The sequence below is a fragment of the Sander lucioperca genome, chromosome 14, assembly GCF_008315115.2.
Source record: "Sander lucioperca isolate FBNREF2018 chromosome 14, SLUC_FBN_1.2, whole genome shotgun sequence".
NCBI classification, from domain to species: Eukaryota; Metazoa; Chordata; class Actinopteri; order Perciformes; family Percidae; genus Sander; species Sander lucioperca.
In genome coordinates this window covers 34,563,336-34,589,252 of record NC_050186.1, presented here as the reverse complement: position 1 = coordinate 34,589,252, position 25,917 = coordinate 34,563,336, and the positions used below count along the sequence as shown (strand labels likewise).

At 41.0% G+C, this 25,917-nt stretch overlaps 2 protein-coding genes across 3 annotated transcripts in view; both read left to right on the top strand.

The window, feature by feature from the left end:
- The window catches only part of thnsl2 (threonine synthase-like 2), a 15,712-nt gene extending 1,951 nt beyond the window's left edge, over positions 1-13,761 (top strand). Inside the window, exons 2-9 of one of the 2 annotated variants that reach the window (XM_031287289.1) lie at positions 3,542-3,773; positions 5,278-5,472; positions 6,921-7,073; positions 7,162-7,401; positions 9,650-9,798; positions 11,759-11,884; positions 12,020-12,174; positions 13,268-13,761. In XM_031287289.1, coding sequence (XP_031143149.1) covers positions 3,551-3,773; positions 5,278-5,472; positions 6,921-7,073; positions 7,162-7,401; positions 9,650-9,798; positions 11,759-11,884; positions 12,020-12,174; positions 13,268-13,493 — 1,467 coding nt within the window. In that variant the 5' untranslated portion in view covers positions 3,542-3,550 and the 3' untranslated portion in view covers positions 13,494-13,761. Of the gene's footprint in view, positions 1-3,535; positions 3,774-5,277; positions 5,473-6,920; positions 7,074-7,161; positions 7,402-9,649; positions 9,799-11,758; positions 11,885-12,019; positions 12,175-13,267 lie in introns of both variants that reach the window. The other variant, XM_031287288.1, reaches the window with a different exon arrangement.
- Positions 13,762-16,369: 2,608 nt separating this feature from the next.
- The window catches only part of dqx1 (DEAQ box RNA-dependent ATPase 1), a 29,070-nt gene continuing 19,522 nt past the window's right edge, over positions 16,370-25,917 (top strand). The window contains exons 1-2 of the mRNA XM_031287270.2: positions 16,370-16,713; positions 22,012-22,402. Coding sequence (XP_031143130.1) covers positions 22,061-22,402 — 342 coding nt within the window. The 5' untranslated portion in view covers positions 16,370-16,713; positions 22,012-22,060. The remainder of the gene's footprint in view (positions 16,714-22,011; positions 22,403-25,917) is intronic.

The following is a 25,917-nucleotide window of genomic DNA, read 5'->3' as shown; positions in this document are numbered from 1 at the left end:
TGTAGACAGTTTGGCTGGCAGTGTGTATAGATTTGTTACCTTTAAAAGAAATTGAAGAGGAAAGAGATCCGTTTGAATCCATTTGACTTCATAGTGGTAAGTATTACGCTCTGTGTGGTAGTATAATAGATATACTGTAGTAGTACTAATACTGTCTGTGCTGACTTGGCAGGTATGATAATATCATGAGCCATGGGCTCGAGAAAAGTGACATTTCAATAGTGTTGAATGTTCAAATACGGTTTTGAGTTGGGATTGTAAGGAGTCAGTAGTGGAAGAAGTATTTAAATCCTTTACTTAGGTAAAAGTACTATTACCAGACTGTAAAAATACTCTGTTACAAGTAAAAGTCCTGCATTGAAAATGTTACTTAAGTAAAAGTCATCAGGAAAATGTAGCCTTCTTAAAGTATTAAAAGTAAAAGTACTCAATGCAGGAAAAATCCTCACATTTTAGAAACTGGAAACGATCCAGACAGTTCTGTCAATCAACACAGTGTTTAATCGACTAATGATTTCAGCTGGAATTGTTGGAATATATATTGTTGGGTAGTTTAATTTATAATAAAACATCGTATTTTATAACTTACATGTGTTTTGTGTGCAAACATCTTAATTTGTAAAGTAACTAGTAACTAAAGCTGTCAGATTGATGTAGTGGAGTAAAAAGTACAATATTTCTCTAGATGTAGCGGAGTAGAAGTAGAAAGTGGCATGAAAAGTACCTCAAATTTGTACTTAAGTACGGTACTTGAGTAAATGTACTTAGCTACATTCCATGACTGTAAGGGGTCATTGCTGTCTGACAATTTATATACAATACCTCATTACAATTACAGAACAGATCTCATAAATGTTGCAGCATGCTTCAAACTAAATGCTCAGTTACTAATGGAACGTTTTCTGGAATTAGGAAGTTCTGCATTCACACACTTTTACTTGCAGACATATTAAATTGTAAACCTAGTTTTTTAGCTGTGATCAGCCCGTTGTGCTTTTATTTTGAAATGCCAGAACTATTTAATGACAGTTTTAAGCACTTTCCACCATTTTGAATTAAAACTTTCACTGCTCAACACAGCAGGATATGTTAAATGATGCAATTAACATCTCAGATTTACACTCTTATTCACACAGCGGGTTTGAACTACTTTGTATACAGTAAGGTACTTTCTTCCAGTGGTGAGCCCCTTGCCAGAAATGGCCATTGGGAAATGTATGTTGGGCTGCTAACAACTCAGACAACAGACATCTGAAATGTGCTTAAATGGCTCCAACCAGACAGAAGCCAAAAACACGCAAATGCTTATAAAATCATCATATGCAAAACTTAATCTGAAAAATAACTATCAACTATAAGCTGTAATACAAATGAAGAGGAGTAGAAACTCCAATATTCCCTCTGAAATTTAGTGGAGGAGAAGTAGAAATTAGCATAACATGTGAGTACTCAAGCACATGTATGGTACCTACCTACCGCACTCTATGCAATGTGTATTTACCCTTTTTTCTCCATGTTTCCACTACGTCCAGTGTAACTAGTACTTTTGTGATGGAAGAATACATACATATTACATATACATAATACATACATACATTTTTTTTTTTATTTGTGGCAATTTCATAAAGACAATTTTTTTTTGGAACAATGTACAGTAAGCATAATATAACTTAAGATATATTGTGAAGCTCTTCAAACTATATTTTGACACAGTAAGGCCACAAAATTAAAGCAGGACCTGCTTTAACTAATATTGTACTTTGTGGTGCAAATATGAATTATGTTTGCAGTTAAATTTATTGCCTTATCAGCAGACTTTTTACAGTTTTCAGCGGTGATCCAGAATGAAAATCGGCTAATTTTAGATTTTTTGCTTGGGTTGGAGATGTGTTAACATTCTGAGTTAAAAAAAAGAAATTGTTTAAAATCTTCGAAAAATTCTGCATTCGCAGATTCCGTGTGGCCCTGCTTATTAGAGACCTGACAGTAGAGAGATGACAGGAAATGAGGGAAGAGAGAGATGGGGAATGACATGTAACAAAAGGTCCCTGGCAGGGCATGAAGTGGAGCCAAAGCAAGTTATTTTAAAAGTCCACTTCAAACCTCAGATTTGGATGTGGTACTAGTAGGTAATGCACGGAAAATTTAGCCTGGGTAAACCCTGACAGACTTCCGGCAAATTTGAGATTTGCTCTGCAAGTCAGTCCGGCGAAGAGCCCATTCAAACCGACGGTAGCGACGGCGAGCAGCTTTTTGTTTACATTCAACATGACGGCTACCGAAGCGCAGCGTCACCCGGATCATTGGTCTGATCGGTTTAAGGACTATCCAATGCGCCCAGAGGCATTTGAGCGGCGTCCGTTGGTGACGCCCCTTTGGAAATGAACTGTCAATGAACCTTTCCCAGACCCACTCTCAGTTACAACTGAGAAGGGTCTGGTGTCAACCAGGCTACGGAAAATTGGGGCTGGGTACCGAATTCAAGTTAGGGTTAATGCCCGACGAAGTGTCCATTGTCAGGTATTAATGGACGAAGGCGAGGCGTGAACCGTCCGTTCCGCTGAAGTTCATTAATACCTGACGATGGACACCTCGAAGGGCATTAACCCGCTTATATCATGGTCACGTACCAAATAACATATTTTTAAAACATAAGTTTCTCAAGTCACTAATAATGTTTGCGATTGGCTAGTCTCTCTTTGCCAGACCTTCCTCCACAGCGCTGTGGAGGAGGGTCTGGCTAGTCATTCTGGGATGGGAGACAAAACATGCTCTGGTTTATTGGCATTTCTTTAAACCAATCACAATCGTCTTGGGCGGCGTTAAATGCCAGACTCGATGACGGAGCTGTCTGGATTTACCCTGCAGAGATCTGAGGAGCAGTTAACCATAGTCCTCACAAATCCACCAGAGGTTAGAACGGCAACACAAAGAAAGAGGAAGGTGACGGACATCCGGCCGAAAATTGGGACATCCGGCTGAATTTCCGGCGGCACCTGAACAATCTCAGAAATTAAACGTTGTCGATATAGACTAGTGATTGGCTGTCTAACATAACGTTGCACGTCGTAGAGTCATGCAGGAAGAACTCTACGTTCCGCACAGAGACGGGCTCACGTATTAGTAGCTGAAAAATAGTTTTAAAGATTTGTGCCGTAATGTGTAATGTTGTAATTTCTATAAAATTGGTATCAAAAAAAGTATTGTTTAGGAACCGGTATCAAAGTCGTGGTATTGGTATTGGCACCTGTATCCAATATTTTTTATTTTTTTAAGATCATTTTTTGGCATTTTAGGCCTTTATTTGTAGAGGACAGCTTAGAGATGAAAGGGGAGGGAGAGGGGGAATGACATGCAGGAAAGGGCCGTAGACCGGAGTCGAACCCGCGGCTGCTGTGTGGAGGAGTAAACCTCTATATATTGGTGAGCTAACCAGGTGCCCGTATCGAATATTTTTTAACGATACCCATCCCTATGGAAAATAGGTACACAGAAATGTCAATGGCCTGTGTGTATATCAGATTCTTGTCTTCATTCACAGGTTTGTCCGATGCAGTACTGCAGCACGCGGGGTGGGGTCCATGGACGGGACTTCCGGGATGTGCTGTTTTCAGGCTACGCTCCAGACGGGGGGATGTTCATGCCCGAGAGTGTGCCTGTGCTGAGCCCAGACACCCTGAGGGGCTGGAGGGGGCTGACCTACACCAAACTGGTGGTGGAGGTTGCCTCACTGTTCATCCCCACTCAGCTGATCCCCAGAGAAGACCTGGAGGGTGAGCTGGTGAAATATTCACTGTTAGCATCACATGCCATTTGATATTAAGGGATGTTTGGTTTCCATACCATAGGGATAAATGAAAGAGGAAAACTTGGTAACTGTTTGAAATGCATTCAAAACGGGTCTCAAAAAATGTAAAGTATTCATGATTAAGACTAAAGAGGCATAAAAGTTGCAAAAAACACAGGTGCGATTTCTAAAGATTGAAAATTAACATTTTTTTATGAAACAATCTGGTCACAATTGTTTTGTGGTTCGTTTCCTATCGTCTACTGGCTTGATGTCTGAGAGTTGATTCTAAAAGCAGTTATGGGTACTCGGAGACAAAGTGACACAAAACAGGGTTCAGTTCACAATGTTCTAAAGGCACACCAGGATATATAGGATATAATATTTACTCAGAATTGCTCCATTCACTTTGATGTAATAAGAGAAGATAGATAAGACAGAGGCACGGTGAAGATGGTTGGTTCATGGTAGGTTCAAGCAGATAAATCTACAGGAATGAAATCAGTGTAACAAAAGTATGTTACGTTACATTACATGTCATTTAGCTGGAGCTTTTATCCAAAGCGACTTCCAATGAAGTGCTTTCAACCTTCAAGGTACAAACTCCAGACAGCCAGAAGTAAGTGCAAGTACATTAGCTTTTACATCTACATCAGCAAGCAGGTTGGCTGATGCAGAGCGGAGTGAGCGGGCTGTAGCCTGACATGGTCATACTCAGATTCTAGTCAGAATATGAGTCTGATACCGCTCCATTGGGCTGTGATTATGGGGCGTGTTTCAACGGAACCAGGAAAGAAAATGCCTCTGCACTCAATTGGATAGACCTACAACCAATCAGAGCAACGGAGTATGTGACGTACCTTGATCGCGGTTCTCTGTTCCTCTTTTAAAATGAATGCGCTGTATCTTCTATAACAGACGCGATGGTGGAATCTACACATCTCAATTCTCCAGCGGCAGCCATCTTCGTTGTAAACGAATTCAACCCAAGCGCTCTTTGGTGACGTGGTTGATTACGTTACTGTTGATCATCTGTCCATCATTGTATAAAGCCCGCCCTGAGCATAGTTGCTCCACAACGGATCAAGTCCAGACCGAACTTCTCGACCTCAAATGTTGTGGGCGGGGCTAAATTCGGCTGGCATCCAGGCTAGGCGGGCTGGGGTGTAGGGCTTGACCATGTCCTGGATATAAGCTGGGCCTGATCAGTTCGTGGTCCTGTATGCAAAGTACTAGTGTCTTATACCAGATGCGGGCGAGACACTAGTACACACATTACATACACATTTTTAATATGTATCATTATATGCAAATTTATGATACCAATTAAAACCGATGAGAGAGACTTTGTTCAGAGTTTTAACCGAATGAAATGAAACATATTCACAACACTAACTGAAGACATTTTACATCTACAACAAGACATCGATAACAGAACTGCAAACACCATGAAGGTGATTTTCCCTCTTTCATCCTTTTCCCTGTCCCAGTCCTAGTGGGTGAAGCCCTGTCTGGTTTCTCAGTGCCTGAGGTGTTGAGAATCGCCTGGCTGAAGGAGGGTCTGTCAGTGCTGGAGCTCTTCCATGGAGACACCTTGGCCTTTAAGGACCTGGCTATGACCTGCACTGTGCGCTTCCTCGACTACTTCCTGCGAAAAGAGAACCGCAGAGCTACTGTTCTTGTAGGTAAGACTAACACCTACAGGACTCCAGACTTTTAAAACTTATGAAGTAGAAGCTTTTTTCATTGGTAGCACTTGTGCGCCTAACTTTTTCATTTAAGTGCAGCAGCATATAATTTAGCTGGACCTGCGGGTCCCCAGCTCACTGATGGTGCCATCTGAGGTTGAATCAGATTCAGGAGCAGTCGCCAAATGTTTCCTTAAAAAGAAATATCATGGATTCTGTAAAACCTGACTGCTGTTCTTGCAGTACTTTGTGATACAAAAGTCCAAGAGAGGATGATAATGTTTCATGTAAATGAATCTCTCTTGTACACATTTGTATCACAATTACATAATGGCTAGAAACAAATTGCCCGCAAGAAATCTTAAATGCTCACAGTTTAACACACACACTAACAGTTCATACATGATAGAGGTATAGTTTAAATCAGAAAACAGTTAAACCAGGTTCTCGTCCACTTTGCAGGCGAGCGCCAGACACAGTGACAAAATGTCAATAACAGTTGAACTTAGTTAATAAGAATGTTCTGTAATCAATCCAAACATTAATCTTTCTCCTCTCTAGGAGGAGAAGTTTTTGAGATTATTTAAAGAAACTCTGAAACTCCTGAGTTGCCCAAATCCACGAACTTAATGAAGGACAGAATCAGACTGATGTGATACATCACAATAGCACTGCACTTTCAATACGGAGTGGAGACAGATAACAGATTAAACTCAGGTGCATCACTACCAAGTTTTGTATTTGTTTTATTTTCTGATTTAAACGTGTTAATTGTAGGTCTGAACAACAAAAAAACAGATTTTCATGATCTGTTATTTCCCCCATCCACAGTTTTGCAACATATTGAAAACTGAGTCGTTACATGAAAAAGGGCATTCTGTACAGTTTAGATTTTAAAGAGAGAAAAACTAAAACAAAAAAACAGAACAGCACAGATCATCAACTTTTATAATAAAATGAATGGGAGAGATTGGCCCTGTTCAGACCTGGCCTTAACGTGCATCCTGGGGGATCCGATCACAAGTGGTCAGCTGTAAGTACAGTTGTTAATGCACCCAAGATAAACTGAGGACATATTGAGATTCGATCGCTCAGACCACATTCGGAGGTGATCTGGGCCGTGTATGGACACATTATTTTAGCAGTGTGTACACCAATATGTACTGGGCCACATTGAAGGACTGCTTACTCAACTGACGTCCTCGACATTCTCAAATCGCATAAGCTGGCTTGGTCCACACCGTCTGAAACTTTTTGAAAAGCCCATAGATCATGAGTACATCAAACATCTTTGTTTGTTTTATGTTTCTCCTTAGCCAGCTGTTTTAAAAAGTATTAAACATTGCCTGCTCCGGCTCCATTCATGCTCCCTAGAGGGAGCAAAAGGCACAAACTATACAAAGTGTCATAGATAGTATCATAGATTGTACTGATGTCCCCTCCAGGTACATCAGGGGACACAGGTGGCTCGGCCATCCAGAGCGCCAAAGGTCTCAGTGGGTTGGATGTGGTGGTTATTTACCCCCGAGGACGCATCACTCCAGTCCAAGAAAAACACATGATCACCTGCCTGGAGGACAATGTCCATGTGTTTGCAGGTAAATTAAAAGAGGTGAAGGGACTTATAGCTGATCTTTCACAATACAACAATCAAAATCAAATCAAGTGTGTGTTTTAACTCTGTAGCAGACGGCAGCTCAGATGACATAGATCAGCCTCTGCGGTGTCTTTTTGCCGACCAGGAGCTGGTCAGGTCTCACGGCCTGTTGAGCCTCAACTCAGTCAACTGGTCTAGAGTCATGATCCAGCTCGCCCACTTCATCTATGCTTACCTGGAGCTCAGTGGTATGGAGCAGGCCGAGACCGACGGGGACCTGCCTGAGCTGGAGGTGGTGGTGCCCACTGGAGGAGCGGGAAACATTGCAGGTGGGTTGAATACTCGCTCCAAAGGGGAACTATTATATAGCATTTTCAGGTTCATACTTGTATATTGTGTTTGTACTAGGACATGTTTACATGCTTTAAAGTTCAAAAACACTTTTTCTTTCTCATATTGTCCATGGCCACTGCTCCTATATTCATCCTCTGTCTGAGACGCTCTGTTGGAGCGCCTATGTCTTTAAGCCCTCCTCCCGAGAAAGCCCAGTATGCTCTGAATGGCCAGCGTGTTTCCTGGAATCTCCGCTCCGCTGTTGTTTCACTAGTTGCAGCGGGAGCTACTGCAACAGAGTATATAGCAGGATTTTGTACCGTGAAAAAATAACAAATAAAGGCTTCTAAACCAAATATTACACAAACGGTCCCAGCAGTAATGCGACCCGAAATTGGGGAGAATTTAACAACATTGGCAGCCAAGATGACATCTTTTACTGCAGTTAGCATGTAGCTACATCTGCCTGGAGCAGATGACCAATCCCATGCCCCATAGAAGGCTGGCTAAGTGTTATGTGACTATACATAACTAGTCTACATCCCTGACGTTCCACTTCCAGGATTGCTCCGGTGCTGCAGGAAATTCTGCCAGATGCATGTATTTTCGCCGATGTCCATTTCCTTCTGCTTTCACTGTGTTGGCAGTTCTAAACTCCACTGGACTTATGAGGACTGTGGTTAACTGCTCCTCAGATCTCTGCATGGTAAATTGAGACAGCTAGCTAGCTATTTTACAGTGGCTCCGTGCAGAGTTTAACACCGCCCATTATGATTGTGATTGGTTTTAAGAAATGCCAATAAACCAGAGCACGTTTTTCTCCCATCCCGGAATGCTGTGTGGACTAGACCTTCCTCCGCTTCGCAGCGTGTGGATGGTCTGGCAAAGCGAGACTATGTGACACCTAGCCGAGAGTAGAAATCTGAACGGTTAACTCACTGTGGTTACTCTAAAACACGTTTACCTCATTATTTGAAAATCCGACATTATAACATTGTAGATATGACAGAAAATACGGAAAAGCATAATATGTCACCTTTAAGTCACAGAGTCCACACGTGCTGTGCCTCTGCAACACAAACTCTGCAGCGTCAGCCTGGTGAAAGAACCTCAGCCAGCAGCTTCAGCAACTCAAACCCAGCCACAGCAGGCAGTACAAGCCCCAGCATCAGAAGTCAGATTCCTGACTGCCCTGGCTCCGTCCCCGGATCAGCAAACTAGTCGCTGCTATTACACGTTTTAGACCCAGCAACAGCAGCCACACGAACTTGAACCCACCCAGCTGGGTCCAATGGCAGCAACAGAATGTTTGCTTATCTGATAGGGCTGTCCGGGATCAGACTCCCAGCGATGGGTCCTGCTCTGGCTGAACCAGAGGCCCAGCTGCCAACCACTGGTCCTTTTTAATGGCCGACACTGCAAAATGTACACAATAGAAATACAGTACATCATGTGGACTCTGTGTTGATGTGTGTGCCGGTTGTTTGTTGACGTTAGCGGACTCCATCTCTAAGCTAGCGTTAGTTAATGTTGCACACTGTTGGTGCTGTAGGGGAGCTGAAGAGAGGCAATTGACTCGGGTCATGCATAACATCAGATCCTTTGGATTTTCCCAGAAAATCCTGAGTCCATTACATAGAAATCAGTCCACAGGCAACCAAGAAAGTCGAGGAAGGTCTCTCTTTTAAGGTCTCTCTTTTTTATTTGTTAAACAATTAATACCTGTTTTGGACAAATTATGTGGGAAGGTTTAAAATGACAAAGTGACAAGAAAAGGGACAATTCTGGAAAACGTGGAAGGCAAAGAACATAAAACAAGTTTTTGTTTAACTACATTTTAGTGTTGTCTTTGTCATCAACGATACATGTTGATATCACCAAAGTCAGCGTTTAATGACAGCGGTGCTGTGAAGTGAAGTAGATCGGATCAACGGTTCATGAGATATTTTAAAAACAACGGACACACACACGCGCATACAGAGATGCCCCGATTTATAGTTAGATCAATTATCAAAATTGAGCAACTAAATTATCGACTAATTGTTATAGCATTCATTTCTGCAATTTAATTTTCTTGTAGTCAGCATTTTCACAACCAAGGACTTCTGTCTTATCTTTGATCTGTGTAATGTAATGCAGTCATTTATCATTATATCATCATTATTTCCAAATTATGATAACATGTTTCTCCCTTAACAAAAGCCTAATGAGAGTGTTTTCTGTCTGTATGTCTGTCTGTCTTAGCTGGCTACATTGTAAAGCAGATGGGATTGCCCCTGAAGCTGGTGGCCATGGTGAATTCTAATGACATCGTGCACAGGACGGTAACCAGCGGGGACTTTTCCATGGCAGCTAATGTCACACAAACTTTGGCTCCTGCTATAGACATCCAGGTAACACAGTTACACAGGTTATAGTTACAACTGCTCATATCAACGAGATGTCAGTCTGAAGATGACTTTTGATAAGATCATAATTAGACTTGAGCCGGATACTCGGCTGAAACGAGTATCCGGTACGGATAAAGCACTTTTGCCGAGTACGAGTATTATACGAGTAATACGAGTCAATATCTGTGCTCGGATTGAATAAAAATCCTCATTGGGTAGATGACTCTGTCTGCGTTCTGTGATAAGATAGTCGTCACAGCGCCCCTCCCCAACACACATACAGATTTATTGTGTTGCTGTGTCCTGCTCTGCTCACTCACACACAGAACACTGAGAAGAGAACAGCTCTCTCTCTCTCTGTCTCTCCCTCAGTCACTCAGGTTCGCGGGTCTTTTCCGTTAACGTTGAGGGTTTCTTCAGCTTCAGGTTTGTTTTTTACTTCGGTTTGTAGTACTTACTTATTAACCAGTAGAGTTCTGGTAAACGTGGGGTTTGTTCAGATGTGGTGCTTGGTAGAATGCGCCTCTGCCTGTCGGAGATTTTTTTTCTTTTTTAAACCGTCTGACTCTAACCATTTTGTGTCTGACACTTTCTTGCTGTATTTCATAAAAAAGTAAAGGAAGTAGTGGTATAAAATAAATATATAATAATAAATAATGAATAATAATAATAAATATAACAATTTCTGATCAACCCATATCAATTGCATGCTTAAAATAACATAAAAAACATAAAGCCCCGCCCATTTCAAGACAACCCAACCCACTTCCGGGTTAAATCCCGTCCACTTCCGGGTTAGGCCCCGCCCAGTCCGAGTACAGATACAGATACAGATAATTCATATGGTTAACGGATACAGATACAGATAATGCTGTACTCGCTCATCCCTAATCCTAATATTATTGTGCGTTCATCCACACATGGTTTGAAAATGTTTTTTTTTTTTTTTTTTTTATTTGAATTCTAATTTTTAGGAGCCGCTATATGCTTCAACTATTTCTTGAGAGCCCCACAAGCAAATGAACATGTTCAGAACATTTCATGGCAATCTTCCTATATATTATAAAACATATCATTTGTGAAAGATTTACATATATATCCCATGGTGGTCGATTTAAATCGCATTGAGTGTCTAAAAAGGAAAGGTACCAATATCTGAGGAGCACAAATCGGATCAGTAACATGCTGCAGTGAGCACATTAGATTTTAAGAAGAAGTGCAAAAGTTTTTGGTCCAATAGGGGCACTTAAGGCCAGAGGGTCGCCCAAAAACATTAGGATTTATTAGTACAATAAATCTCTGTATGATATTAGATGGCAATCTGACCAGTGGTTGTTATGGTATGGACCAAACTGTTGGACAGACTCATCCATTCACATTGCCTTCCACACAGTTAGGCATAAAGTAATTAATTAAAAAATCCACAGCAGCACCGGCAGGATTCTATTTCATAGTACGCACAAGAACCTCAGTAACTTATATTTGGAGCAGAGTCATGCAGAAGGCCAAACACCACACACAGCCACACATAGTAACACACACGCACACATTCTCACACTCTTTTCATAGTTTCACACATGGTCAAAATAACAACCAAACTAATATAGGCCCATCTACGTGCGCTTTATAACTTGTTCGGTGATCCATTTTTTCACAGTTCTGTTTACACATGCTCACTGTAAGGTTTCACTATGAGTTGGAGGCAAAAGTACAGTTCTCGAATCAACAGTTTTATTAAAGCACTCAAAACAGCGCCGAGTAAACTTACAGATGTGTCACAGAAAACAGCACTGTCACTCCCTAATAGAAAAACAACCCTGGTAACAACAGAGATACATAAACAAATGATGCACGCACGGTGCGTACAGGATTACGGCTGCCGGCACTATTGTGTGTACTGGTTGTATTTACATGTTTGGTCATTCAGGATGCTGTGTCACACTGCTTGATTTCTGGCCTGTAGGACCCATACAACATGGAGCGAGTGTTCTGGCTGCTGCTAGGCAGAGATGGAGCTGCAGTGAAGAACATGATGGAGGAGTTTCAACAATCATATAGACACTCTCTGCAGGAAAACAACCACAAGCTAGTACCAACCATTTAACATTTACTGCACCTGCTGTACACTTTCAGGCATGCTTATCTTCTATGTGTGTAGTAGAACTACAACCCCCATCTGCCAAGCTAATACTTTTTATGATCTGTCCCTCTGTTTTACTTCTAGTTGTCACAGGTTTTATCCTCTGGAACAGTGACTGATGAAGGGATCCTGGAGACCATGAGGAGATGCTGGGAGGAGAACCAGTATGTCCTGTGTCCTCACACAGCTGTGGCTGTATGGCATCACTACCACTGTTCTCACAGCCCCGGGCTCAACAGGTCAAACATATTGTGTTCATCTATTTAGCCAAGGGGTCTTCAACATTTTTAAACCAAGGACCCCTTAACTTAAAGAGAGACAGAGCAGGGACCCTCTACTACATATATTGTATAAAATGAAGTTGCATATTAAACTAGGCCTACAATAATGTGTAGGGTGGCCTAAAGCCTTTATACATTTTTAGTGCATAGAATACTAAGCTGTTAAAATAATAATTGTCAGCATGATTTTATAAATCATCTTTCAATGTTACATATACATGTGGCACAGTGAATCTTTAGGATGAATTGTATCTGTGGATGTATCTTAGTGACTAGCTTACCTATAGGCCAGTAAGCCTATCATCAGTGGGGATTTATATTTGCTAATATGTTGGATTCATGTTAAGACATTTTCAATTTTGAAAAAACTTTCCAAAATTAACAATAATTTGGAGGCCCCCCTGCAGTGACTCTGAGGACCCCCTGTTGAAGATCTCTGATTTAGCCACATATACATACAAGACATTTGTGACTTCACTGCAAAACACGGGCTAACAGGGTTTCTGCGGTCGTCAAGTCTTAAAGGCAGGGTTGGTAATGTTGAAAAGCTAGCAAGGTTTGAAAGTAGCAAACGGCTGAGTCGCTGCTTCAGAGCAGAGCACAGAAAGGACAATTCAATATTCATTTTTATTCCTCTTTTTAGTCAACTTTAGCATGGGTGTCCTAATTTTTTCACATGACTGTAAACTGAAAGAAAGATCTAAACGGGCAAAGGACCAAAAAAAAGAAAATAACCTTTTTGAAAAGCTCCAAAACACAAGTAATCATTAAATATTTTAGACCTGTCGCAAAACAGTCACACTAAAAGGCCTGAAACAACAGCCATGCGAGCAGCTTTGTGACGCTTGACTTAGGCACAGCAGTGTTTTAAGCTAAATGCTAACACCATCATGCTAATATGCTGACAAATTTTACCATGTTCACTTGATTTAATATGTTAGCATGCTAGCAAAAAAAATAACAAATTACGACAAAATTGGTCTTTGCTCGACTTACTGTAGCAAAGGTCTTATCCAGTTTTCTAAGTAATTACTACAACTTTTTTTTGCAGGTGTTACATTGCAACAGCATCTCCAGCCAAGTTTCAGGCAGCAGTGCAGAAGGCTGGCCTGACCTTTGACCTACCTGAGGCAGTGCTGGCATTGGACAAGTTGGCTATCCGTTACGAGAACCTGGAGAGAAGCCAGAACTGGTGCAAAGACTGGGAGGACAGACTGAGAGAGAAAATCCAGTCTGTGAGTTCAGCCAGGAAAAGCAGAGGGACTTATTACATCTGATTAGGAAAGATTGTAAAATAGGGTTTTACTTCAAAAACAATTAACAATTTCTCTGAGGGGATCAATAAAGTATTTGGATTCCGAAAACCTGATTGGCCATGAAACTGTAAAGGCAGGTGACTCTGGCAGCTTGTCCTTGATCTATGTACTTCCTTATCTTATCTTCTACAGTGATGTCATACACCACAAACCAATCAACTTATCACAATGTTCAATCTTCCTTCCACAACTGTAAATGAATGCTGAATAAAAGAAAACTGAAGTTGAATTGTCTCAAAAACAATAATCAATTTAATTGCACACATCTGAGACCTACCATTCAAAAGTTAGGTTTCCATAACTGACTGATATATTTACCCTTCAGGAATACAGCTGATGTTCTTGTCTAGCTGTAATGAGTGCAACAGAACCATAAGGTTCTACATCCACCACCTGGAACCATCAAAGAAAAGCTAAATGGAAGGTGAATAAAGATGTTTTAGATATTTGTATTAATATGTCTTATCTTTAAAGTCAGTGGAGGGACCTATACGCAATGTTTGTTTAGTTTGGTTTCATTGTCATTCCAACCATATCCATATAAGAACACGTAGGCAGCAGAATGAGGTGTAGTTCCTCTTAGGAGCAGGACAGACAAAGCATGTAAACATCAGACAAAATCAGGGATTTAATACACATGGTTGCCCCGTCTCTGTGTCCCACGAAGGCACGTCTATCAAAAAGGAATAAAAGTTTGGATAATATGGTGATAGAAATTATGGGCTAATCGTATTTATTTTCCTCTAGAGGGGCAACTCAGGCAAAGAGGGAAAATGGGCGGTTGCTCGAGTAACTATAGCCCTGCCTTGTGCACTTCCCTGGTTAAATACTTTGAATGTAAAATCTTAATTTGTAGTAACCCCATCGATCAAATATGCAATATGTGCCTCTGAAATGTAGTGGAGTAAATGTACAAAGCAGCGGAAAACAGAAATACTCAAGTAAAGTATAAGTGCCTTAAATTGTACTTTACTTGTATCGTAAGTGCAGTACTTACCAAGTACACTTATGAGCATCCCTATGTTCGAACATGGTGTTCATTATAGACAATCCATGACTAGCACAGAAGTCCAACAACAAACAACCACTCTGGTTTAGATCAGGGAGGCCGTTCCTCCCAATCACGCCTCTCCATGTGTCGCCATCATTTCCCACGTGCGCGTTGAAGTCCCCCAGCAGAACTATGGAGTCCCCCACTGGAGCCCCATACAGGACTCCACTCAAGGTCTCCAAGAAGGCCGAATACTCCGAGCTCTTGTTTGGTGCATACGCACAAACAACAGTCAGAGTTTTCCCCCCCACAACCCGCGCAGGCGTAGGGAGGCGACCCTCTCGTCCACCGGGGTAAACTCCAACGTAGCGGCGCTCAGCTGGGGGCTTGTGAGTATCCCCACACCCGCCCGGCGCCTCACACCCTGGGCAACTCCGGAGAAGAAAAGAGTCCAACCCCTATCCAGGAGTATGGTTCCAGAACCGAGACTGTGCGTAGAGGTAAGCCCCACCAGATCCAACTGGTAGCGCTCCACCTCCCGCACAAGTTCCCGCTCCTTCCCCCACAGAGAGGTGACGTTCCACGTCCCCAGAGCCAGCGTCTGCTGCCCGGGTCTGGTCCGTCGAGGCCCCTGACCTTCACTGCCACCCATGTGGCAGCGCACCCGACCCCAGCGGTTCCTCCCACAGGTGGTGGGCCCATGGGTTGGAGAGAGAGGTGCCACGTAGCTTTTTCGGGCTGTGCCCGGCCGGGCTCCGTGGCAAACCCGGCCACCAGGCGCTCGCTGACGGGCCCTCCATCTGGGCCTGGCTCCAGACGGGGGCCCCGGGCTTCCTCCGGGCAGGGTCACTCCATCTCTACCTCGTTTTTTCATAGGGTTTTTAAACTATTCTTTGTCTGGCCCCTCCCCTGAGACCACTTTGCCTTGGGAGACCCTACCAGGAGCACAAAGCTCCAGACAACACAGCCCTCAGGTTCATAGGGACACACAAACCTCTCCACCACGATAAGGTGATGGTTCCAGGAGAGGTTGTGTATAAATGTGTGTGTAAATTATACTGTAAATAATGCAATGGTAACGATGCAAAAAAGCAAAAATATGTTAGGTTGCTCAAATGTGAGGAAGTGGTAGATTTGGACAAAGGACAAGTAGGCCCAGTGATTTCAAGGGCAATTGCTGTTGGACTTTCACAATGCTGAGACTTGAGTGTGGTAATTATTGACTATAGTTATCTGCAGTGGTGTCAAAATATATATATCATACAAAATATTGAGATGAAGTAAATACATAAATAATATATATATATATATATATATATATAATACATAAATTTATTTATTTATACATTATATATATATATATATATATATATATATATATATATATATATATATATATATATATATATATATTATTTATGTATTTACTTCATCTCAATATTTTGTATGATAAATTGTAAGTCTAAGGTATATGCTTGGGGTGGCGCCATAGCTTACATAAGACTCGTCAGACATATGAGACTGTAGGTTGCTAGTTGTACTGACTTTTTTAACTTGATGCCTAAATGCAACACCACGTCCGAGATGCATATGTACAATACACTACAGGAGTTAGCTGAAGATCACAGCAACCCTTTATTTAGATTGTAATAAATTAAATAAGCTTAAAGTGTTGTAAGGATATGTTTTAGATTTGTGAATGAGTTATGCAAAAACAACTTTATAAGATCATTTAAAAATAAAAAACAATGTAATGAAAATATTAACAACAAGGTGTATTACATGTGTGAAGTGAGAAGAAAACATAGAACATCGGTCTAAACATTGCCCATGGATCCCAAACCACAATGCGTGTTTTCCGAGGAGCCTTGAATGTACCACGAGGTTTGACAGCTGGACAGCCCAACATGGCGGCTGCTAGCTAGAGCATCAAGTCAACACCTTCGTCTTTTAATATTATTGCCAGCTGTCAGGAAATAACCAGGGCAGGTAGGGATTCACAGAGAGAGACAGGTTGTCGTCCATTTTTCGCCTTTCCTGGTTTCTATCCAGCCATTGTCCGGAATGTGAAAGTGGTTTGAGGTGCCACAGTAGACGGAAGACAGGGGTTAAGTGACACAACAACAGTGGACCGAGGGCGTACTGTTTTCGGCTTGGTTTCTTCACCCCCCCTTCGGATATGTTTCACAGGTAAGACACGGTTCAACCCTATGACCCACGGTCTGTACTCGGTCATGTCTGTGTGTTTCAGCGCTGTTATTTACGGCGGTATGACTGTCAGCTGACGCATCGCTCTTGGCCGAATTTAAATGGCACTCAGAGAGAAATGAGGAGAGAGTACCTGGTTGTTGTGATAACATACACTCATTACACAATGGCATTTGCGAGCTTATGTGTCCTACTCCTCTAGAAGAAAAACTAGTTTGCACATTGGCCCCACATTGACACTCAGCCATACTATGGAGCTATTCTGGCCTGTATGCCTATTTGCTAAAATGTGCTATAGTAATAATACACTGTGCTTTAAAAAAAAAAAAGTATTATGAGAAAGTACTTTTATTTGTAATTAAAAATAAACAGCCAGCTATTGCCTTTCTCAGCATCCTTTAGTTTGTCTATGGTGACCTGTACACAACCAAATTATGACTCCACCCATGTGCGATTACTCACATTCTCAACAACAAATGTAGCCTACATTGTAAGCTCTACAAAGGTACTGTAGTACTACCCAAGGAGTTTTATTACTAATACATTGATAGACAGTAGGAAAACAGTGGGCTATATGTATGACATAGGAATAGTTTGAAAGCAATACTCTTTTTAGGGATTGCCATTGTGTCAAACTTGGGAAATGGGTACGAGTAGGAGGGCCGTTTCCAGGAGCCCAATGCTATATCTACATGACTTGATGATGATGATGACCATTTCTGCAGCACTCGACAGTCAACTGTACAAAGTATTCAGCAACAAATAAATTCACGTCATTTTTTAAGCACAAATGGTAGACATTCTCTGGTTTCAGCCTCTCAAATATGAATACTCGCTGGTTTTCTTAGTCTTCTATGATAATGATTAGAATATCTCTATAGGGTTTTGGTCTGTTAATTGGGCAAAACAAGCTGTTTGAATTTGTCCATGTTAGCTCTGGAAAATTGTGCTTGGCATTTTTTTATATTTTCTATTAATCAATAATAAAATAATCAACCTATTAACCAATGATGAAATTATTATTATTTCCAGCCCTACACTCCCATCAATCAGGCCTTTTATACAGTCTAGACGTGAGCTGTTCCTGAATAAAAGACATGGTGGTCGTCGCATCATGCTATGGATGTGCTCTCAGCAGAAGGAGCCTGGAGACAAAAAAATATACAGAAAGATCCTTGAAAACCTCCTGCTCCAACCTAATCCAACACAAAATCATGAATAAAGGACAGGTCTCCATACGTTCTAAACACACTATATGTATCTAGATCAGTGTGTTTGTCCACTATGTACAGCATGTTCATATTGTCCCATACTTACTAGTATGATATGGGTTTATTATTTTCCCTGTGTCACACACTTGGCATCCTTAAAGCTCCAAACCTATTTGTAGAGTAGGTCTGACTTATTGACATGTGGCTTACGAGGCTTCTGTCAAGCAGGACGGCGACTTTCACTGTTGTGAGTCTGAGCTAAAGAGCTCATTTGAATATCCCGCTGCTGCTGGTATTCTGCTGAATGACTGCTGAGATAGCATGTGCTTCTTCTATGTGACCTGTACATTGTTAAGAGGGACTAGCCTGCAGAACTGTCTGGGAACCTGCTGCTGTTATTGTCAAGTGTGATCAATTTAATACTCTGCTATTCACAATGGCTGTGCAACTTAATACTGCATGCTGCACTGCTTTTCAGCTTCCGGGTTTTCAGCATTCAGTCTCTGTGCAGCTCATTATAGCCTCTTTTATTAGGGGTGGGTATGGTTTGATATAATATACATCAGTGGTTCCCAACCTGTGGTCCGGGCACCCCTCAGGGGGGCGGCAAAGATCACAGGGGGGGCGCAAGTCTTTATCTGGTTTTATGATAATAAACTAATTATGATAATACACTAGAATATATAATGTATACAAAAGTCTGTATGAAAACTATATATTTTTGTAAACCTCAAAACCTCTGGGACCTCTTAACCTGTGGCCCTTGCTGTCATCAGGTCAGCTGCTAGCTGCTATCTGCTAGCTGCTATCTGCTAGCTGCTATCTGCTAGCTGCTAGCTGCTAGCTGCTATCATCCTCGTTTTTCCTGCCGCCACGGCATCACTATTTTATGAATGAAACATGGCGGAGAAACGTAAACGTGCTGATAACTCCTCTGTATCAAAAAAGAAAGTAAGGCTCTATCTCAAGAGTTACCTCAACTTCGTTTTTTTTTTTTTGGGGGGGGGTGCTCAGCTCTTCTTAGACATGAGTAGGGGGGGCGCCATGGAAAAAAGGTTGGGAACCACTGATATACATAATATTAATAATAATTAATTACGACAAAATTGGTCTTTGCTCGACTTACTGTAGCAAAGGTCTTATCCAGTTTTCTAAGTAATTACTACAACTTTTTTTCAGGTGTTACATTGCAACAGCATCTCCAGCCAAGTTTCAGGCAGCAGTGCAGAAGGCTGGCCTGACCTTTGACCTACCTGAGGCAGTGCTGGCGTTGGACAAGTTGGCTATCCGTTAATATCCTAATTAATAATTAATAATAGCCTTAGAAGAACTAAAATACAGTCTGCAAAAATTCTGATTTCAATCAGTAGGTTTCAGATTTCAGATTATATACTTTTGATTACAAATCTGACCAGACATTCATTACTTAAACCATTTTTTATAGTTATTAGCTCTGAAACCCAGCCATCTACCATATCAGGGTTTTGATTTTACATATTCCAAAATTATACTTTTTTAAAAACCTTATAAAATGGCTGTCACAATTTTCCAGAGCCCAAGGAGATGCTTTTTTTTTGGCATTTAGGTCTTTTTTGTTACAGCCCAGGCATGAAAGGGGAGAGATCTGTTGACTACTTGTATCAGCCCTACTGCTATCTGTAGCAGTAGTAGCTTTACCCAGAAAAAAAAGCAACTTTTTTTTCAATGATGATCTGGCCAAGAAGGCAGCAAAGTTAAGCGACGGTTACATTCATACAACCAAATACAAAAAAAAAAATAATAATAATAATTTTTGAAGCATATACCTCTGTTTTGTCTGCGTTTCTGTCTCCCCCAAACATGAATAATCCAGCACAGCAGTAAAGTGCCTGCAGTCCTTCCACAGGTCATGCCTATTACAGCTGTCCAGCACACACACACACACACACACACACACACACACACACACACACACACACACACACACACTCTATCTGTGGCATCTGGGTGGAGACAAGCATTCCACAGTTGAATACCAAACGTGCTACAGGTTCCTATGAAGGGCCTGTTTGAGGGATTGGAGAAAATGTTTATTAGAGAAAGAAAGTCCTGTGGCCCCTGAGATCTACCTTCCATCCATACCTGTGGTACCTGAAATACAAGTGACATATCCTTGCTTTTTTTCTTCTTCTAGCTGTGTCTGCATGACTAAGTGTCTCCTCTGACTGTACTGTCAGCTGAACGTCAAAGGCTAATTGGCACGGGTGGGCAACTCATAACTTCAAAATAATTCCACTGCCTAAAAAGCATTGAAGAAGACCTCACCCGCTGAAACAAGCTACCCATCTCATTAGTAGGAAGAAGAGCTGCTGTCAAAATGATCATACTATCACAATGAAACTATATCTTTTTAATGAGCCCAGTTCAGCCCACTGTACATGGGTTTAAAACTATAGATTCCATCATTAATACATTCTACTGGAAACACAAAAAAAAGTGTTAGCCACCCCACATTTCTCTACTCTAACCCTTTGCAAACCACCTCCAATATATTACAACATGGCTCCAAACACCCATCAATGGATATAGAACAATATGAATGTCAGGAATTATCATTATCAGATCTACCATTTGTTCCACAATCAATCAAAAATCATACTTGTTTAAAAAAAAACCATTTATAGCAACAACTCTGACAGCCTGGTGGAAATTTAACCAAATGACTGGACATTTCCTGACCCCGGACAAATTCACTCCCTTATAGCGTAATCCAGATTTTCGAATCGATAACAAACCAATAATATTTAGCAAATGGAGAAAAAAAATAGGCATCACATACTAAGAACACTTGTTTGAAGACGGCTCATTAATACCACATGAAACAGGTCGGTAGTAACAGCTTCCTGCAATATTAACAAGCATCCAAAAACGCACGCTCTCAAAAATCTACAAAACTCAAGGTTTTCACATAGGAAGAAGCTCACATGTTATTTGAATAAAACTTCTTTATGAGAAAAAAAAAAAAAGAAGAAGGGGGGTCTAACCCTCATGTTGTCCTCGGGTCGAATTTGACCCTTTTTCAAAATTCAGAAATATGTTTGTCTTTTTAAACCAAATTATCCAAAAATACATGGATTCCATAGTATGCTCTTTCAAGTACAATTAACGATCACTACTTTTATTGAATATTTGGGAGTTTCATTCAATTTTATAGCCTTAAAATAGCAAAAAAAAAAGCATGGCTTCAAAACAGTATTCTGACTAAACTTTGACATACACAACTCTCTGATTATCCATCAACATACGTTCCTCTAATACTAGTCTAAATAATTCATAATTTCTGCTTTTTTAACTCAAAACTTAGGTAAGATTTTCTACAAAAGAGGTTTAATGGTCAGTGTAACGCTTATCAGTTCAATTTTCTAAGCACAATACACACACACACACACACACACACACACACACACTCGAAACCATCAGTTGCAAGCACCTCTGACCCCAAAGTCTATCATTTTTTTTTTTTTTTTTTTGGTCCATATGTAGTTAATGACCTGCATATTCCACAAAGTAGAGGGAGAGAATACCATTGCAGTATTGAATAATTGGAGCCCAGACGCGATTTTATAATTTTCTAAATTTCTGATCCTCTGAATAAAAACAGAAAATTGGAAAAACAGTTTAAAGATCCAATTTTTTAATTTGTCAAGGTGGAAAAAAATTAAAAATTGGATATTTGAACCCATTTTTCTGTTTTTCCAAATGTCCGTTTGTGCTTATAAATTGAACTGATAAGCCTTACACTGACCTTTAATGTCCATGGATTCAAAAAATAGGTGTAAACTTAGGGGTAATAAGTACTGGTGTATATACTGGTGGTAGGGTTAAAATATTGAATCCATAAAGGGGACAAAAACTTCAGAAAAAGTGTCAAAAACATCGGAAAAAGGGTGTTCAACAAGTGCACGGTCAACAGGAAGACAAAACAAGGCGTTACTGTGATATACTGCAGGTCTTACATCCCCCTCTTACGTCCCCTCCTCTGACTCCTTCCATTGCTTAGTGTGACCATCAATCATTATTGTTTTTGCAGGTAATCTCAGGCCTCTCTGTGAACCAGCCCCTCACCCGCCCCCCTGCTGATGATGTCATCACCACCGGCAAAGCCCTCTGCCACCTCCCTCTTCCCTGGGTCCCAGATGCGGCCCTCGGCTGCCCTGGACTCCCTGTCCATGTCTTCATTCCTATCTGGGGATTTAGACGATGAAGGCGATGGAGGGAGAGCAGATGGGGAGGAGGAAGGGCTGGGAGACCTAGAAGTGAACCCTTACGATGGTTTGCCCTTTTCTTCTCGCTACTACGCCCTACTGGAAGAAAGGCAGAAGTTTCCTATATGGAGTCTTAAGCAGAGTCTACTGGAGCACCTGGAGAGCCACAACATGCTGCTGCTTAGTGCACCTAGTGGTGCTGGAAAAAGCACCCAGGTAACTAGAAACCAACAGGGCCACAGGGAAAATAACATGTAGTGTATGTAATCACCTAGATTTATTCAGGTCAAACTCTAAACATAAACCTTTTATATTCTTAAAGTAGACCTACCGTTTTCAGGTTTATGCTTGTATTTTGTGTTTCTATTAGAACATGTTCACATGCTTTATGGTTCAAAAAACACAATTTTTCTCATAATGCCCACGGCTGCTACACCTGTATTCACCCTCTGTCTGAGACGCTCTGTTGGAGCGCCTGTCCCTTTAAGCCCCCCTCCTGAAAAAGCCCAGTCTGCTCTGATTGGTCAGCGTTTCCTGATCATGGGATTCTCCGCATCTGTGCGCTGCCTCCATAAAGTGTACAGTCAAAGACGATTTAGAACCGAGACGCCTCAACTCAGAGTAGCTTCCTGTATCTGCGTCACATGGGCTCCGCCACGGCCACGCCTCTTTAGGAGACTAGCGGCACGTCCTGAGTGTATTGATTCCAACGGGAGAAGTGAACGTGAACACAGATTATGAGCGATTCTTTAGCCCAGCAGTCACCAAAGTAAAGATTGGACCCATTTCCATACCATACCAGCTCGACAGTATATATTTCAAGTATTTAATATTTATTTAATTTATATTATTTATCTATAGTTCTGCAGACATGATTTGAGCTTAATGCACTGCTCAAGCAAAGGAATATAATCACTCTCTTCACTACATTGACAACACATAACACAGTATTTTCCATTTTGCAAATAATTCCGACAAGCACATTCATTGAGAATCCCATTCAGCGATTTGACAACATATATAAAGAAATACGATGCAAATGGAGAAATTCCTTTAATGTGATTAACAATTTTTTAAACAACATACTAAACATACAATTCGCAACATGAACACATCCCCCCTCCTTCGTCATCACCACCCACCCAAAAAAGAAATCAAGAAAAGATGACATGGTAACTGCAATATTTAAGACCATACAACAAAATAATAACAAAATAGACAATAAACCAAATAAACATGTATAAAGGACAACACAATAAGCCCATCATACACGTCTCTCCCCAGCACAAAGCTTCTTAGGAGCCCTCCAGAAAGATCAGGTACTTTCCCCATTTTCTAGTATAGACATCCAATCTGGCAGACCGTTTATATGACATTTTTTCAAACGCCGCCACTTTAGCCATCTCACAAGCCCACTCCTGGATTGACGGCACCCCTTCATTCCTCCATCCTCTTAATAATCTGTCTGGCTATCATTAAACTAGTCTGGACCCAGCTTCTTATGTGCTTATCTATTCCTTAGGATCCGATTGACCCATCTCCCAGAACAAATAATCTTGGGCTGAATGGAACCTGGTTCCCTCCAATCTGACATAGGTTATCATGTATCCCGGTCCAAAATTCCTGGACCTTATCACAGGACCATAAGACATGAAGTAATTGGCCATCCTCTGTCATACATTTCCAACTATTTAGTGTGTCTTTCAAACCAAGTCTAAACAATGTGGAGGGCGTCCAATAGAAGCGATGCATAATCTTGAACTGAATGAGGCGCACCCTCACATCGCAAATAGAGAAAGTCCTACACAAAACAGCAGGGCAAAGTTACAACACAATACATTATTCTCTAGGACACCAAAACATTATGACCATGCTAATAATACACAGTAGGCTAACGCTAGTTGTATAGCCAAAGGTGCTGGAAGAAGTATTCAAATCCTTTATTTATGTAAAAGTAGAAAATGGAAAGAGTAAAGGTCATTTTCTGGAGATACTTTGAACTATTTTATATACTGTTCATCTCTAAAAATGCATCAGATTTTTTAAAATGGTCACATGTTTTATATGTTAAGGTTTAATTAAATCGGTGCAGATGGCAGAAACCAATAGTGGAAGCAGGAAGATGTTCCCAGAAACCTGACATAATCACAGTTGTTGAAATACAGTTATAATGGGCATTTACTTGATAGCAGAGAGTAGAGAGCTGAAGAGAAATTAGGGGAGAAAGAAACAGGACCCCATGGTCCTCACAGAAAGAATGATTTTATTATATTATAACCAAACCTATTACTGTAAAGAAGAAAATGAGAATGTGACAGTAGCCAACACGAGTGATGAGATTCCAGTGTCCAGAACTATACTGGTCATATGTTGCTGTTATTTAAAAATACTGGCCAACATATCAGATGAGTACGTTTTTATAACTGTAAATACATTTTATATAGTATAGTAGTATACAACAGTATATTTCATATATTTTTTTTGCTGATATTTCCAAGGGTTTTAATTAAAGACCATGCTGATGCTTTGAGCATTATACTGCTACTTCCTTTATGTGTAGATGTGTTATTGTGTGTCAGGTGACTCAGGGCTTTCCGCGTGATGGCCTGGTTGTTATCATTACACCTGCTCGTCAGCTCCACTCCCCTCAGGCTAATGAATGACAGCTTTAAACCACTCCAGTAGAGTTACACTGTTGTGCTTTAACCTGAACACTCATTTCGTCCAGAATCACGCCAGTCTCCCCTTTCTGGCGCCTATCTTCACAGTTAGTGCTAATGTCACGTGTCTTTCAAGAAAAGAAACACTTTCTACTTTGTCTTTTTTACCTGCTGCATTTTTAGCATTTAGGCGACGCTTATACGTATTACAGCTGTCGTTAGGGCACTTTCACTTTGACCTTTGCACTTCTTACTGTTGGCTGTGTGTAATGTCAATAATTTCTGCTACCTTTACTGTCACTCAAAGATTTATTAAACTCTACAACTGGTATCTTGCTCAAAATGTGATTCAAATGTAATATTTTAGGCAAAAAATATGAAAGCAATGGAGATTACATTCCCACACAGATTACTATCACAGATGACTATTTAGCACAATGTGTCTTCTTTATTCTCAGTTCTTTATTCTTAATTTGTATTCCAATTCGCTTCCACAAAGTCAACGTCTTCCTGGGTTTGTTTGTTTGGTGTTTGTTTGAGAATTCAGCCTGTGTATTTTAATGTCCTAATCAATAGATCTAATCTAAGGCTTTGATTAAATATTTATGCAAGGTCTGTTGTAGGGCCGTGTTTATTTCTCCTGTCCAGTCATCCATGGATGGCACTTCAGTTGCCTGTTCATTTATTACTGGAACGTGTGCACACCTACAGTACTGTAAGCCAAGTGGATAGCATGGAACAAATGGCTTATGGTTGTGGATCCAGTCTAGTAAGCAAAGTTAATTTATTGCCATACGTTGGTTGATAGTTTACGGTAGGAACCGCTAAAAACACAACAACCTCACTGTCCTCTGCACCCGACGGACAGACACACTTCCTCGGCTTAGAATTACGGTAGGAACTGCTAAAAATAGCACTACCTAGCTGTCCTCTCCACCCGACTGAATGTACTTTATTGGCTTAGAAATACAGCAACAATCGCTAAACACACTGCAAACTCACGGTCCTCTCCTCCCTATTTACAGCCCCCTCTCTTGGCTTCAAATAACTCACTGTTGTCGGCTACAGCCG